The sequence below is a fragment of the Salvelinus namaycush genome, unplaced genomic scaffold (assembly GCF_016432855.1).
Source record: "Salvelinus namaycush isolate Seneca unplaced genomic scaffold, SaNama_1.0 Scaffold2300, whole genome shotgun sequence".
NCBI classification, from domain to species: domain Eukaryota; kingdom Metazoa; phylum Chordata; class Actinopteri; order Salmoniformes; family Salmonidae; genus Salvelinus; species Salvelinus namaycush.
This window is the reverse complement of record NW_024059121.1, coordinates 14,912-32,556: the sequence shown is the minus strand read 5'-3', so window position 1 is coordinate 32,556 and position 17,645 is coordinate 14,912. Positions and strand designations below refer to the sequence as shown.

At 41.1% G+C, this 17,645-nt stretch overlaps 1 protein-coding gene across 1 annotated transcript; it reads right to left on the bottom strand.

Moving 5' to 3' along the window:
* Positions 1 to 797: 797 nt before the first annotated feature.
* Positions 798 to 4,381, bottom strand: LOC120038671 (metalloproteinase inhibitor 2-like). The gene is made up of 5 exons (XM_038984333.1): positions 4,138 to 4,381; positions 2,879 to 2,949; positions 1,885 to 1,987; positions 1,196 to 1,320; positions 798 to 1,049 (listed from the first exon to the last, which is right to left on the bottom strand). Exons 1-5 carry the CDS (start codon positions 4,265 to 4,267, stop codon positions 876 to 878), a joined length of 603 nt encoding a protein of 200 aa, XP_038840261.1. The 5' UTR covers positions 4,268 to 4,381; the 3' UTR covers positions 798 to 875.
* Between the last annotated feature and the right edge of the window lie 13,264 nt (positions 4,382 to 17,645).

Here is a 17,645-nt window from a genome sequence, read left to right as displayed (position 1 = left end):
AAACAGAAATGATGGGTTTATTCACAAGATCTGTATCTTTCATCTGGTGTCTTGGACTTGTGATTTAATGATATTTAGATGCTACTATTTAATTGTGACGCTATGCTAGCGATGCTAATCAGTGTGGGGGGGGTGGGGGGATGTTGTCATAGGTGTACCGATATCGGGCTTGCAGCCATAACAGGTTAACTGGCTCACCTAGTTAAATACATTACATAGCTTTCAAAAACATTCTGAACGGTTATCGATATAGTCTACCCCATGGGCCCAGATGTCAGTTCAATGTCTAGATATCAAATAAAGGATTTAGGTAAAAGATTTAACTTCATAAATCCAAAATTAATTTTACTTTAATGCAAAATGTGTTAAATGAAAACATTGCCAAGTGGGTAGTGAGTCTGAGAAATTGTTCAATATTAAAGTACAAATTTAAAGTGACTACTTAAGATTAATGTTCTGAAAACTCAGACAATCTTTTGGTCAGCAAGTGTGAGTGTTCTCAGCAATTTCATTAAAATGCATTCAACGTGCAGAAGGGAACCACACCTGCATTTCTTTGTCAAGGAAGACTATGTATATAACATTCATTCTACAATATTGTGCCCAGCTGAACATGCCCCAGGCTTTAGGATGGTATTTCAGGAAAAATGTTCTAGTCAGAAACAGTGAGATCACTTTTGATTTTCAATAACACCTTTGGTTCCAGTTTAAAAACAGATAAATGGCACAAGAAATGAATACTTGGAGCGCTATATTTGAGGAGTAGTTTATTTTTATTGCACAAGAAGTGACCAGCTTTTAAATTACAGGCATATTTAGCCACTGAGCAGTGAGTGGAAGGCCTGTAGAGTTTAGGGGTCGTCAATATCCAGGAACTACTTCTTGAATGGAGCCATCCCCCTGTACCAGGCACAGGACCCATCACGCCCCTTGAGACAGGCAGAGTACTTGGCCTGGGGTCCGCTTTGGCCATCGGCCAACAACCAGTCTGTCCAAAGGCACTCATCTGGGGCGCTGACGGGACAGGGGAGGGAAGAGCAGCGGATGATCTGTAGATCAGAGCAGGGAGAGAGAAAGATCCAGATCACTGACTGATCATTATCCATATACTCTAGCTCGTGTTTAGCCAATGTGACAAAGTAAACATTTAACAAAAGTGGTCTAAAGTAATTTGACTATAATTCCTGTCACACACCGTGCAATCGCAGCCGCTTTGGTAGCGTTGAGTCAAGCTCTTCTTTTGTGTGCCATTCAAGTCCTCCCAGTATTGAATAAAGTCACACATGACTAAATGCATACTGCCATCAGTACTCATCCTGCCTGGAGACAGAGAGAAGACAGTGAGTCAACAACCTGTGGGGTAGAAGTTAACCCCAGATGCTGATCTTGGATCCAATTCCTCTTTTTCCCCCACAAATGGTTAAGATTAGAAATGGGTGAGGTGGAAACAGATCCTAGATCTGTCCCTGGGGGTAACTTTACCCTGAAGCAGGAAGACATACCGATGCAGCCTGGAACACTAGAATTTATCATAATAAATAAGTGATGCATTAGTTGTAAACATTTAAATTCATAACATTAGGTATTATAAAGTGTAACTTGAAGAGCCAGGCTGTATCACATCCGGACGTGATTGGGAGTCCCATAGGGCGGCGCACAGTTGGCCCAGCGTCGTCAGGGTTTGGCCGTCATTGCAAACAAGAATTTGTTTAACTGACTTACCAAGTTAAATAAAGGTTTAAAAAAAAGTATTTATTCTAAAGCACTTGATTTCTTATACAAGATGAAGTCAATAGTTTAGAACAGGCCATGATGCTGCAAGCACAGGTTGAGCAGTGTAACCGGCGCTAGCAATGAACTTGGGTGACGTAGTGAGAACCACACCCGTGAAGAGATACTCCTTGTTGGTTTCCAGGGTCACACCACACGAGGCTGAAGAGGATGAAGTGAAGACGGCGTGGATAACCCGGTCAGGACCTTTGAACATCTAGCCAATCACAAGGAGAGAACAAAGGATCTGTCAAACATCTACATATACAGTTTTGAACCTAACCGACTGCAGCTCTCAGGCACTGTCAGTCGTTCCTAATTCCCTCCCTATTCCCCATCCTGATGTTTGTAGATCAAAAACATTGCTTCATCTAACCTTCATTTTTTATCAGGGTGTAATTTTTTTTTTTTAGATCCCCGAATTTCAGAAACACACAAAATGTAAGCAGAACAGTCAAAATCAATTCTGAGTCGCCCTAAAGGCAAATAAACGTCACATTTAGAACATTTTGAAGATTATTCCACAAATAAAGTAAAATATTTCAGGCAGATTCATCCAACTCAGTAGCGACAAATGGAATATCCAGAGTTAAACATCCCTGATCTGAGACAGGCTGTAACTATAATGTCTAAAGGTGGGTAATAATGTTAGGTACAGTGAGAGTTTTAGTAAAAGGGCTTTATAAATAAAAATCTGGCAATTTATCCACCAACGTGACAAAGAGCCAGCCAACTTCCTGGTAGAGAATACAGTGATGAGTACCAAACCCCCATCACCAGTAATAATGTGCATTATGATGAACTGCATTTAAAAGCTTTGATGAAATGGCAGCCATAGATGATGTCACCATAGTCTAGGACTGGTAGGACCGTCAACTGAATAATGTGCTTTCCAGCAAGAGGAATGAGCCATTTCTACAGAAGCTCCTTTTCATATGGTGGAAGCTCCACAACTACACCGTTTATGCCAACCCAGATCTGCAAACACTGAAGGGATGGAGCCCAGGGGAAAGGAGAGAACTGGGACCAGCTGTCAGACTGGGGTTCAGGGGGCTTCAATGTTTCAGTGCAGGAAGGAACAACCACTTCATAAAAAGGCTGATCATACCTTGATCTGTTGGATGTCATACTTGATCTCGTTAGACAAAGCTTTCTTGCCAACCACCTTCGCCCTGATCACTAGAAGAGGGAGAAAAGGTTTAACATTATTGAAATTATATCTGTCACACTGATGGTTTAAGGGTGATATGGATCAGAGAACAGTGTAGAATGCTTTACAGACCCAAAATTGTACAGTCTTTTCAGAATGTTTGTGCATAAGTTAAGACTCAGTGTAACATTCTGGCTAGGTTTACACCAAAACAGATGACTAGTCCATTTCCCTCCTGGTCCTACATTCCTAGCGCTGGTCTTCTGCTTTTAATTTGACACACCTGGTTTAAGCATGCCCTCTGTAGATGATTGGTTCAGGTAGGAAGATGCGGCAGAGTGTCTGGTACAGTAGCTGCTGCTATAAGATTATGCCATAGAACAGAACCTCAAGTCATTGGCACATGGACTCGACAAGGCGTCGAAAGTATTCCATAATTATGCCGGCCCATGTGGACTCCAATGCTTCCCACAGTTGTGTCAAGTTGGCTGGATGTCCTTTGGGTGGTGGGCCATTCTTGATACACAGGAAACTGTTGTGAAAAACCCAGCAGCGTTGCAGTTCACTTAAACCGGTGCGCCTGGCACCTACTACCATGCCCCATTTAACAGCACTTCAATCTTTGGTCTTGCCCATTCACCCTCTGAATGGCACAAGCCATGTCTCAGGGCTTAAACAGCCTTCTTTAACCTGTCTACTCCCCTTCAACTACTCTGATTGGAGTGGATTGAACAAGTGACAGCAATAAGGGATCATAGTTAACTCCTAGCCAGTCCATGTCATGGAAAGAGCAGGTGTCCTTAATGTTTTGTAAACAGACCTCAATGTGTAGGCACACTTTATGCCTAAAGCAAAGCAGGGCTCTCAACCCTGTTCCTGGAGAGCTGCCGTCCTATATGTTTCGCTCCAACCCTAATCTAGCGCACCTGATTCTAATAATTAACTGGTTGATAAACTGACTCAGGTTCGTTACAAACGGGTTTGATTTAACATTTACAGGAGCATAGCTCTCCAGGAACAGGGTTGAGAGCCCATCTTACTGTCGCCTACTTAATTCTGTAAATAAGTGTGAGAAGATGTAAACAGGCTTAATGAGCATGTCCTAATTATTTATACTACGACCACAGACAATACATAAAAATTTTCCATGCTGCGTATTGATAGCTTCAACATGTGAAGAAAAGCTGAAAAGTGAAATGTCGCCAAACTCGCCTTACCGATATCTGCATCGCAAAAAGCCTGTTGAGGATGCGGAGGGGAGCATCTGCAAGCATCTGCGATGTCTTCGACCCGCCAAAGGAACAGAACGAACAGAGTAATGAAACAACTGCTTACATACCGCGTCATTTGGAAACGAATTATGGTTACACAAATATCACAAAAGGATCCGACTAATGAAAGTGTGAGGCGTAAATTACAATAAAACGTATTTCCCTTCGAAACTGTTCCCAGAACGACGGATAACTCTTACAAATACTTTCCCCTCAACGTAGACATCCGCTATTTATTGCAGGCTGTGAGCTCCTCCCCCAGTCAGAACCCAGCCTATGGTAGGCTGAGCATTCTATTACTCCAGAACAGCAACCATTCATTAAAAAAATCCTCTAACTAATGGCTCAACCACAGGCTCAACATGCCCGGCTGCCATAAATTGGGGATGAAACTGAAATATCATTTTTTTGTTTTGGGGGGCTCCCGAGTGGTGCAGCGATCTAAGGCAATGCATCTCAGTGCTAGTGGCGTCACTACAGACCCTGGTTTGATTCCAGGCTGTATCACAATCTGGCCGTGATTGGGAGTACCATAGGGCGGCGCACAATTGGCCCAGCGTCAAGGTTTGGAAGGGTATGCCGTCATTGTAAATAAGAATTTACCTAGTTAAATAAAGGTTCAATAAAAACATTGGCTAAGCCTACTGGAATTCCTTCAAGTTTTGTTGCTTTCAGTAAAAAAAAATTTAACACCTGGGGAAATTTCAGAGCAGGCTCAACTTGCCCAACTGCTCAGTTCACTTGCCCCTGTCATCCCATATATGAGATGAAAATGGCAGATTTTGTTGTTGATAAGCGCCTAAATTGCCTGTACAGTAACATGCCATACATGACATAAGAGCTCAGGTTCTCCACTTCACAGCACTGGTAGGGGTTTTGACTGACAGCCGTTATAAACTTGAGCACTACAAGAGACAAGAAGATTACACCTTCCCTCCCGCTAATTGGGCTACTTTTGCACATTTGTTGTTGTCTGGGTGAGAGAAATGCGTTAAATTGAGAGGAGTCGATGTGCTATAAAATATGTGATATTAAGGTTTATAATAAATACCACTTTGATGTCATACAAGCAAACCACTCACATTTCTGTATTTGAAAACTCATGTAATTTACAGTATCAATGTTTATGATCTCTTTTTTTTATCCACAGTTACAATGATGACATGCGTTATAGCCTGGGTTGTCTTGAACAGAATGAGCCTATCTGCGTCATATTGTGAAGAAAAATTGCTACGGAACATACATTTGAATGCTCCAAAGACACAATTCTATTGCACACCAAAATTATAATCTGTTTGTTTGTAGGGCCTTTTGAAAGCCTCCCAGCTAGCACATTTGGTTCCTTGGAAGTTGTGGGAATACAGGTTTTTGTTTTCCTATTTGTTCTGGGAACAAAGCCATCAGTTTCCTGACTGGTAAAACATATTGTTTTTTAAACATCCTGAGAGCTGAAATGTGAACTTCACCTGTTTCCGGGAACATTTATTTTTAGGTTGCAGGGAGGTTCTGAGAACGTTTTACTATGGTTCCCTGAACGTTTTCCTGGGAAGTTTTATTAATGTCCTGAAAACAGAAATGATAGGTTATTTGAAGATAATTCAATAACATTCTGAGAACATGTTTCAAATAAGACTTTTAATAATACTGCTAGCTTAGTTTGGGTTGACTGTTTTCAACTCTAAGCACAGATAGGACACATGGAAATTAATTTGTTTAGGCATTCATTTTTTTGTTGTGGAATCTTCTGTTCTCTATCCATGGAATTAGTCCACTGTGCCACCAGGATGGAGCTAGCATGCTAAGTCATACAACGCTGTTAATATGAGTCTATTCAAACACACCCATTTCAAAGGAAACAAGCACTCATTAAGATCAGGTGTGGACAATTAGTGGGCGCAGCCAACAAACCTGAGTTCAGTAGTACAAATGTGCTTAACAAGTCATATAATAAGTTGCATGGACTCACTTTGTGTGCAATAATAGTGTTTAACATGATTTTTGAATGACTACCTCATCTCTGTACTCCATACATACAATTATCTGTAAGGCCCCACAGTCAAACAGTGAATTTCAAAGACAGATTCAACCACAAAGACCAGGGAGGTATTCCAATGAATCGCAAAGAAGGGCACCTATTGGTAGATGGGTGAAAAAGCAGACATTGAATCTCCCTTTTAACATGGTGAAGTTATTAAATACACTTTGGGTGGTGTATCAATACACCCAGTCACTACAAAGATACAGGCGTCTTTCCTAACTGAGAGAGGAAGAAAACCGCTCAGGGATTTCACTATTAGGCTAGTGGTGACTTTAATCACTATTAGGCCAGTGGTGACTTTTAAACAGTAACAGAGTTTAATGGCTGTGATAGGAGAAAACTGAGGATGGGTCAACAACATTGTAGTTACTCCACAATATTAATCTAATTGACAGAGTGAAAAGAAGGAAGCCTGTACAGAATCAAAATATGCCAAAACATGCATCCTGTTTTCAAAAAAGAACTAAAGTAATACTGCTAAAAATGTGGCAAAGCAATTCAGTTTTTGTTCTGAATACAAAGTGTTATGTTTGGGGCAAATCCAATACAACACATTACTGAGTACCACTCTACATATTTTCAAGCATAGTGGTGACTGCATTATGTTGTGGGTATGCTTGTAATCGTTAAGGACTGAGGATAAAAAAAAGAAACCAAATTTAGCTATGCGCAGGAAAAATCCTAGAAAAAAACCTGGTCCAGTCCGCTTTCCGCCTGACACTGGGAGATGAATTCACCTTTCAGCAGGAAAGTAGCCTAAAACACAAGGCCAAATCTACACTGGAGTTTATTACCAAGAAGTGCGTGTTCCTGATTGGCCGAGTTACAGCTATGACTTAAATCTGCTCGAAAATCTATGACAAAACTTGAAAATGGTCTAGCAATGATCAACAACAAATTTGACAGAGCTTGAAAAATGCTGAAAAGAATAATAGGTAAATGATGTACAATCCAGGTGTGGAAAGCTCTTAGAGACTTAACCAGAGATACTCACAGCTGTAATCGCTGCCAAAGTTGCTTCTACAAAGTATTGACTCAGGGGTGTGAATACTTATGTAAATGAGATATTTCTGTATTTCATTTTCAATAAATTTGCAATGATTTCTAAAAACATGTTTTCACTTTGTCATTATGGGGTACTGTGTGTAGATGGGTGAAGAAAAAACATAAATGTAATCAATTTTGAATTTAGACTGTAACATAACAAAATGTGGAAAAAGTCAAGTGGTATGAATACACAGGGGTAGAATTGAAGGATTTTGGACACAGTCCATTTCTATCCCTGGACCTTCATGATGCAACACTGCATAAAGCAAGCTTGGTCCTGTTAGTTGTATTGTCTCATCACAGTTGCCTCTGTGTCTGTGTAAGGGAAACTCCCCTGTTATTCCAGTTTTAAATTATAAATCATATGAGAAAGGTTGCTGCAGTTTGATAGGGTTTTCATCCTCCCTATAGGGCCAGGAGTTTTTCCAGGAGTTTAAACCTACGTGACCTGATTAGAAAAAGTCACCATAGCCCATATACAACCATTCTGCAACTGATTCATCACTATGTCATACCCTACACAGAGAGATTGACTTTAAGGTCTGAAAGGCACTTTCCCATCGGCCAAATCAGCAGTATTTTGTGGTTGCCGAAGACTATGGTCACTTACCCGATAGTTGTTTACATACAGAAATGCCATAACTTGTCGTCCCTTAATTAAACTACAGGGAGGAAGCAGAAAAATCTGTTTTCATGGCCTGCTACATCGGACACATAATCCAAACTTTTCAGAGCGTGATTTCAAGATTTCAACGTGCAGTTCACGTCTGACAGGGCGTATATACTAGAGACAGCATCACATGGTGAAACATTAGCTTCCCATTCATTTTCAATGAAAGTAAAGCGGTGAGAAGCACAGTGGCCAGGGACCATTGGGAGATGCAAGCATGGGAGAGGGAGCTGAACAGGGCGGGACTAAAGTTGGGCAAGGCTGATCATCAAGCAAATATTTGGTGATATTGCTTTGCGAGTAACCAATCGAACCTCACCAGATTTTCCAACCCCTACTTGACTGGTTGACAATGGCTGTTGATACCTAGCACTACTTAGCATGCTTGTTAGCACCCACACGAGGGTGAAGCTAGCATGGCTAGGTGAGTTACTGCTATATAGAGTATCTCAGCTGGAGTAACAGGATAAAGTGGCTCGCGCTCTGCTCGCCCTGACTAAAAGTTACACTTCCAGTGTAGCAGGTAAAAAATATGTATTTTGTGAATTTTACAGTTTGGTTGTATTTAGTTTAAAAAATACTCTGCCTAATGGGACAACCACAGAGCAGGTTCAACTTGCCCGGCTGCCATAAATGTCATAAACTGTCCGTCTCACTTAAATAATGGGGATGAACCAGAAATATCTGTTTTAGACTACGCCTACTGGAATTCCTTACAGTGTTGTTGCTTTCAGTAAAAATAATAACTTGGGGTAACTTTAGAGCAGGAGAAAAAAAACACTCTGGGACCAGTGGTGCCACCTCTTTGACCAATCAGATTCACGGAAATCACAGGTCATGTGGGTCGGATGTGGCACACGTGTTGTAGCAGCCTACACCTTAAAAACTTTTGAATCAATGACCACGCCCCACGGAAATCTAATTGGCATAATACAAAAATCTCAATCAAAATCTGTCTGTTCACTCCCGGGTGGCGCAGTGGTCTAGGGCACTGCATCGCAGCGCTAGCTGCGCCACCGGAGTCTCTGGGTTCGCGCCCAGGCTCTGTCGCAGCCGGCCGCGATAGTGAGGTCCGTGGGGTGACGCACAATTGGCCTAGCGTCGTCCGGGTTAGGGAGGGTTTGGCCGGTAGGGATATCCTTGTCTCATCGCGCTCCAGCGACTCCTGTGGCGGGCCGGGCGCAGTGCGCGCTAACCAAGGGGGCCAGGTGCACGGTGTTTCCTCCGACACATTGGTGCGGCTGGCTTCCTGGTTGGAGGCACGCTGTGTTAAGAAGCAGTGCGGCTTGGTTGGGATGTGCTTCGGAGGACGCATGGCTTTCGACCTTCGTCTCTCCCGAGCCCGTACGGGAGTTGTAGCGATGAGACAAGATAGTAATTACTAGCGATTGGATACCACGAAAATTGGGGAGAAAAGGCGGTAAAATTAAAATAAATAAAAATAAAAAATCTGTCTGTTCAAGCTAGTGATATCAGTTTTTTTGCATGGTGTGGTGGAAATTCAACATCAGGGACACCTGATGTCAATATTAAATGAATCACTCTTTATTATGATGTCTGGAGAGGTTCACAAACTCAGTCCAAGCTTGATGAAAACACTGCCATGGGTGTTCCCTTTCAGTCCTTGTATACTGCTACACAAACAAGTCATACAAGCATCATTTACATTATTCATTATTAACATTGGTTCCTGCATGTGACTGAGTGATACCTCAAAAGGCTTCTTCTCTCAAAGCTGAGACCTGGAAACTGAGATACTCCTTTGGTTCCCAGAGCAATGTTCTGGGCGTACTGCCAATTGGTCTGAGGAGGAGGTCCCAGTCAACTTCACGAACCAAGGTAGAGTGAGAGGAGATGCTGTGTACAATTCAAGGCTATCTCTGCAGACAATAAAATAACCACTTCTGTGGTTACGATTGTAATATTTTAAGGTAATCATTCAATTATGGCTTAAACTATCAAATGAGGTTCTATCAAAATACTTCTATTAAAGTAAGCTAAATCAACACATAAAACCAGATTGTTTATCCTTTCAAACCCTTCATTCTAGTAAGTCAATCAGTTACACACATTCTCCCTTACACAATTTAATTTATGGAAATACTATCATCATAATAAAGCTCAAATCTACAGGCAAGGTTATACTTCTATCAACAGGAGTGAATCTATTAAACAACACACACACATACACAAGGGATCCGTAGACTCAGAGGTAAATGCATCTGTCAATGTTTAATCATTGTTTCCATAGCTCTTACCACAATCAGGTTGCATTGACATGTGTTCTGTATTAGCTGTCCCTGGGACATCAAATAGTCAAAAAATAAAACCTGTTGTTTAACAAATCCACTGGGGCCTTCAAAAAGTTGGTGCTGACTTATCATCTTAATATTTGGTACTTAAACATTTACTTGGATCTACTTCAATTTGGATCTACTTCAACTTGGATCTACTTCAATTTGGATCTACTTCAGTTATTCAAACTATCGAAATGAGTAAAAATAATTGGAAAGGGTCAAAAACATATCTTATTAAATGATTCATACCTCTGCCCCAAATGCTTCCACTGTGTCCCTTACACCCTGAGTTCCGTGAGTACCACTCACTTTCATTGGAGGCTTATCTACTGGTCCACAGGAGGCTTATCTTTAACCCAAACACCAGATGGCAGCCTTTCATTTAATATCAGTCCCAAGGCTCAATCCCTCTGTTCATCATGTGGCCTTGTATTGAAACCTTAGACCCTTCAAATTACTAAGATATTGCAATATTAGAGTGCTACCTGAAAGCCACTAATAACACACACGGTCAACACTCATGAAATTGGACATCAACTGATAGACCACTGATAGACCCCCCCCCCCCAAAAAAAGATATATACATTCGGGATGTCTCTCGGGCTTCCGTCGTGGCCGCGAACCCCGGTGTTGTCGTTGTTGTTCCCTCGCTGCCTCCGCCTGCTTCCATGGAAGGCTTCTGTCTCCTGCCATAATCTCGTCTCACGTCCAGGATGTCCTCCACTCCTGGCTTTCCTCCTGGGCACGCTGCTTGGTCCGTTGTTGTTGGGATCTTCTGTAGCGATCGTTATAAGGAGAGGACCAAGATGCAGCGTGGTATGTTTCCATCCTTTTTATTTGGAAGAGAAACTCAAAGGAAAAAACAATAAAGCGAAAAAAACTAAATGTGAAGCTCAAAGTAGTGCTCTCAGTCAACTATATCTAGACAAGATCCCACAAAGCACAATGAGGAAATGGCTGCCTAAATATGATCCACAATCAGAGACAACGATAAACAGCTACCTCTGATTGGGAACCATACCAGGCCAACATAGATCATTAATCACTTAGATAACCCACCTTGTCACTTTCACGCCCCAACCAACATAGAGAATAAACAGCTCTCTATGGTCAGGGCGTGACAATTGACTTACTGAAATTCAGTAGACGTGTCCCTCAGAGGTTTGCCGGATCAGGTATCTTCCCCCGGGCACCTCACAGTAAAAGTCTGGTCTGGGCGGGTCCAGGTCATCTTTGGTCAGACAGGAATTTCCCTCACACTTTCACACAGAATGCGCCACCAGTGTTCCCTCACAGACCTTCACTGACGCCAAGATTGTGGAGGAAATTGAAGGGACACCTGAAGTCAATTTTAAATGAATCACTCTTTATTATCACAGCCGGAGAGGTTCACAAACTCAATCCAAGCTTGATGAAAACTAAGGCATTCCCTTTCAGTCCTTATATAATGCTACACAAACATGTCATATAAGCATGATTGACATTATTCATTATCTCTTATTAACATTGGTTCCTGCATGTGACTGACTGATACCTCACGATGATTCTTCTCTCAAAGCTAGGACCTTGAAACCAAGATGGTCCTTTTAGTTCCCAGAGCAATGTTCTGGGTGTACTGACAATTGGTCTGAGGAAGAGGTCACAGTCACCTGCACGAACCAAGATAGAGTGAGAGGAGATGCTGTGTACAATTCGAGGCTATCTCTTCAGACAATAAAACTTTCCCTCATAATGGGCTGCGTCTCATTCACCTCATCCGCCACTGGCAGCCTTCCACATCTGCGGTGGAAGGTGGCTGAGCTACAACAGTGTTTGTCAGACCATGAGACATCCCGAAAATCGGTCTTCTCACAAAAATAGAAATAGTGTAAGACCCCTGTGTGGAAAGGCAAGACTCTCACGAAACACGTACATGTCAGTTTCTTAATGAAACAACAAGGAGGAAGCAGAAACATCTGTTTTACTGGCCTGCTGCATCGGACGGGTACAGTAGGCCTAACATGACATGCCAACAACAAACACTGAACTTTCATATACATGCATAACTGACCAAATTATGAAAGATAAGCATTGTCATTTTAACTCTGTAAAGTGAGTGTGGAATAGGTGAACAAAAATAACAAACCACAATTATGACAAACCACCTGGTACTGACAACTTGGATGGAAAGTTACTGAGGATGGTAGCGGACTATATTGTCACTCCTATTTGCCATTTCTTCAATCTCAGCCTGCAGAAAAGAGCCCTCAGACCTGTAGGGAAGCAGAAGTTATTCCTCTACGAAAGAATAGCGAAGCACCCTGTACTTGTACAAACAGCTGACCAATCAACATTCTACAGACGCTTAGTAAACTTTTGGATTAAATTGTGTTTAAACAAATTAACACCTGACTTTCAGCATGCTTATAGGGAAGGGCACTCAACATGTACGGCACTGAAACAAATGAATGATGATTGGCTGAAATAAATGGATAATAAGAAGATTGTGGGAGCTGTTTTGGTTGACCAGTGCAGCTTATTACATTATCAATCAGTCTGGTGTTATAAAAAACATACGTGTTATGTCTTTGCATTATCTGCCATATTGTGGATTGAGAGTTACCTATCTAATAGAACACAGGCTGTTCTTTAATGGATGCCTCTCTAGCATAAACAAGGTATAACTAAACCTCATCTAAAACCCTAAACCTCATCTAAAACCCTGAACCTCATCTAAAACCCTAAACCTCATCTAAAACCCTGAACCTGATCTAAAACCCTGAACCTCATCTAAAACCCTAAACCTCATCTAAAACCCTGAACCTGATCTAAAATCCTAAACCTCATCTAAAACCCTAAACCTCATCTAAAACCCTGAACCTCATCTAAAACCCTAAACCTCATCTAAAACCCTGAACCTCATCTAAAACCCTAAACCTCATCTAAAACCCTAAACCTCATCTAAAACCCTGAACCTCATCTAAAACCCTAAACCTCATCTAAATCTTGTCATGAATAATGTGGCAATTGAGCAAGTTAAGGTGTCTAAATTGCTTGGTGTAACCATAGATTGAAATCTGAAATGGTCAAAACATATTGATGCAACAGTAGCTAGATGGGGAGAGGTCTGACCTTGATAAAGGGGTGCTCTGCTTTCTTGATATCACATCAACAAAACAAGTCCTACAGGCCCTAGTTTTATCACACCTGGACTACTGCCCAGTGATATGCTCAAGTTTACAAAGAAGGACATAGGCAAATTACAGTTGGCCCAGAACAGAGCAGTGTGGCTGGCCCTTAAATGTACACAGAGGGCTAATATCAATAACGTGCATGTCAATCTCTCCTGGCTCAAAGTAGAGGAGAGATTGACTGCATCACAACTTGTGTTTGTGAGAGGTATTGCCGTGCTGTGAGGACACACATGCACACACACACACTCTCTCTCTCACACACACGCACACACACACACTAAGATTGTAGTAATGTACATTTTATATTGTAAATGTGTAATATTAGAGTAATAACGTAGTCATTTATTGTATGATGTATTGGTTTATTTATGATGTAGGGTGTTGTTTTGTTGTGATGTAATTGTTTTGTTCCTGTTTGGACCCCAGGAAGAGGAGCTGCTAAATACTCTAAATACTAAATACTTTTGCCGAGCGTGAGACACTCCTATTCATTTCAAGTCAAATCAAATGTTATTCGTCACATGAGCTGAATACAACGGGGATCAATTTTACCGTGAAATGCTTGCTTACGAGCCCTTCCCAACAAAACAGAGTAAAACTATTTTAATGAAAATAGTAACACAAAAGGAATAAAATACACAAGAATGGAGCTATATACAGGGGTACTAGTACCAGATCAATGTGCAGAGGTACGAGGTATTTATGTACATACATGAAGACAGGGTAATGTGACTAGGCATCAGGATAGATAATAATAATAATAGTCAAATAAAGAGCAGAGTAGCAGCAGCATATGATGAGTGTAAAAGTGTGTGTATTTACTGTAGAGTCGTGTGGGTGTGCATATAGTAATTGTAAGATAGGGTCAATGCATGTAGTCCGAGTCACCAATTAATTTACTATTTAGTAGTCTTATGCCTATGAAGCAGTTTTATGACTTGGGGGTAGAAGCTGTCTCAGAGCCTGTTGGTCCAAGAGCTGATGCAGGGACTTTAAGGCTTACAGGGTTAGAGTTGACCCAAGTGTTTTTTTCTACAGAAAACCACACAATTGTAAGGAATTCCAGTAGGCATAGCCTAAAACTGATCTTTCTGGTTTATACCCATTTTTAAAGTGAAAGATGGACAATTTATGGCATTTATGGAAGCTAGGCAAGTTTAGCCTGCTCTGTTGTTGTCCCATTAGGCAGGGAATTTTTAACAGAAAACAACCAAACTGCAAAGAATTCCAGTAGGGGCGTCACAAAATACGTTTTATTTTAAAGCCTGCTACACTGGAAGTGTAACTTTTAGTCAGGGCAAGCAGAGCTGAGACACATTTATCCTATTACTTCGGCCGAGATACACTATTTAGCGGTAACTAACCAGCCTAACCACACCAGCTTCGCCCTCATGTGGGTGATAACAAACTAGCAAGCATGCTAGGTAGTGCTACACATTGTGAGAAAAATATATTTTTCATCTTCTTTCCTGTTGTTTAATTAAGAGACCGACAGGTTCTGGCATTTCTGTGTGTAAACAACAACTTTCAGGCAAGTTACCAAAATCAACAGTTAACCAAGAAAGACTGCAGGCTTGGCCGATGGGAAAGTCCCTTTCAGACCTTATCAATCTCTGTGTAGGGTATGACAGTGATTAATCAGTTGCAAAACGGTTTTATATGGGCCATAATGAGAACAGAGTCTGTCTAATCAGGTCACCTATGAAATGTATTAAAAAAACTAGATAAGGACATTTACTGAAGTAAATGTGGTGTGCTTGTTAGTCTAGAAGTATTTATTGTGAAGTAGTAGTATTGGTAGTGATGGCAGTAGTAATGGTAGTAATATCATTTTTTTTATAGGCAACGTGTTCTTTATAGTGAGCTATTTTGGGGTGGTTCATACTTTTAAACAAGATTGCATGGGTTTTCTCTTAATGCAACTCTGTGCAGTCAACGGCAACATCTGTTTCAGCTATAATTCCAGGAGCCGCTTGTGGATTTGACAGCTCTAACACGGTTCCACCTCAGACACCGCCAAAACAACTGCTATGTGGATGTTAGCTGAAGAGGATCTGATTGAACAGAGCCCTAAGTCTCTAAGAGCTTTGCACACCTGGGTGTGCAATATTTGCCCAATATTCTTTTCAGAAATCTTCAAGCTCTGTCAAAGTGTTGGGGATCATGGCTCGATAGCAATTTTCAAGGACATTTCAGTCAAAACTAACGTGACCAGCCAGGAACTTTGTAGATTATTGTATTTCTGAAAGGTGCCTCTCCCAGTGTCTGGTGTAAGCAGACTGAAGCAGGTTTTCCTTTAGGATTTTGCCTGTGCTTAGCTCCATCCTGTATCTTTTTATCCTGAAAAACTCCCCAGTCTTTGCCAAGGTCAAGGATACACATACCATGATGCAGCCACCCCATGCTTGAAAATAAGGAGGCAGTTACTCAGTGATATGTTGTTGGATTTGTCCCAAACATAATGTATTGCATTTAAACCAAAAAGTCTATTAATTCAAGATGTTTTTTGCAGTATTACTTTAGTGCCTTGTTGCATACAAGATGCATGTTTTGGAATAATTTTATTTTCACTGTCATTTAGGTCATTATTGTAGAGTCACTACGATGTTGATCCATCCTCAGTTTTCTCCCATCACAGCCATTGAAGTCCGTAGCCATTTTAAAATCCCCAAATGGACTCGTGGTGACACCCCTGAGTAGTTTCCTTCCTGTCCTGCAGCTCAGTTCAGGCAGACGACTATCTTTTATGTCTGGGTGGTGTTATACATAATCCACAGCATAATTGTTAACTTTGTTTCCCATCTACCAATCACTGCCCTTCTTTATAAGCCTTTCAAAAAGCTCCCTGGTCTTTGAGGAACAGAGGAAGGGTAGTCACTCAAAAATCATGTAAACCACTATTTCAGTCCATTTATGTGATTTATTAAGCCAAATGCTTTTCCTTAACCTAATTTAGGCTTGCCTAAAAGGCGGTTAATATTGTACAACTATTTTTTGTTCATTTGTCTGCATTTTTTGGGGATCCCAATTTTTTTTAAATCTATTTCAATCCCGCTAACAAAATGTGAAAAAAAATCCAAGGGGTGGTGAATACCCACTGTAAACATTACACTGAACAGGTTGATGTTTGTCATGAGTCTTGTCCTGGAGGCAGACCTGGGCCATTTCCCCTGAGGCCAGCTGCACAGTCAAAATTATAACAATTCATTAAGGAAAATTTGCTTTTTTGTCTTAAGGTTAGCAGTATGGTGAAAGTGAAGTTTAAAATCTGATTTTATACCTGTGTCCATCTGCAATGTGGACTCCAGTACAAGATTGACGAGAAACACTAACCTGCACTGTGAACCAAATCAACCAGGTTTACCATCTACGTTGCAGAGAAATTGAATATTTTTGTCCGTAGTAAGATAAGCAGATAAGCCATTCAATTGAATAAAGCAGTTATAGTGAATTCAACCCAGTGAGGCACTTTTACCACTCCTGTGCTAATAAAATAATAAGCCAACTGGCTGAATATGGCAATTGTATAACAACCAATTTGCAAGACATCGTCAGTTTCCTAATTCGATTAGCACAGGAACATAGCATTGTGCATAAGAATGAACAGAATACATTTCAATGTTTGGGCTCTTGGAGGGTTGGAACCCCCCTTGCTGCCTATGCATCTCAATACTCTACACTGGGTATGGTAGTAGGTGCCAGGCGCACCGGTTTGTGTCAAGAACTGCAACACTCCTGGGTTTTTAATGCTCAACAGTTTCCCGTGTGCATCAAGAATGGTCCACCTCCCAAAAGACACCCAGTCAACTTGACACAACTGTGGGAAGCATTGGAGTCAACATGGGCCAGCATCCCTGTGGAACGCTTTTGACACCTTGGAGAGTCCAAGCCCACATGAATTGAGGCTGTTCTGAGGGGGAAAAAAGGGGGGTGCAAATCAAATTTAGGCCGTTGTTCCTAATGTTTGGTATACTCAGTATATATATATATATATGTTGTCAATTGTTGCAGTTGTGACCGTTTCGGTTTGGACAATTTTGACTTAACATATAGCTGGCTATCTTTCATTTGGACAGATGTACAGTACCAGTCAAAAGTTGACACACCTACTAATTCCAGGGTTTTTATTTTTACTATTTTCTACATTGTAGAATAAGAGTGAAGACATCAAAACTATGAAATAGCACATATGGAATCATGTAGTAACCAAAAAAAGCATTAAACAAATA

Excerpts from the sequence above, each read along its gene's own strand:
- LOC120038671 (XM_038984333.1), bottom strand. The coding sequence starts at position 4,267 with ATGACGCGGTATGTAAGCAGTTGTTTCATTACTCTGTTCGTTCTGTTC. Across the intron at positions 2,950-4,137 it reads TTTTTGCGATGCAGATATCG|TGATCAGGGCGAAGGTGGTT; the intron begins GTAAGGCGAGTT and ends TCCCTCTTCTAG. Across the intron at positions 1,321-1,884 it reads CAAGGAGTATCTCTTCACGG|GCAGGATGAGTACTGATGGC; the intron begins GTGTGGTTCTCA and ends CTCTGTCTCCAG.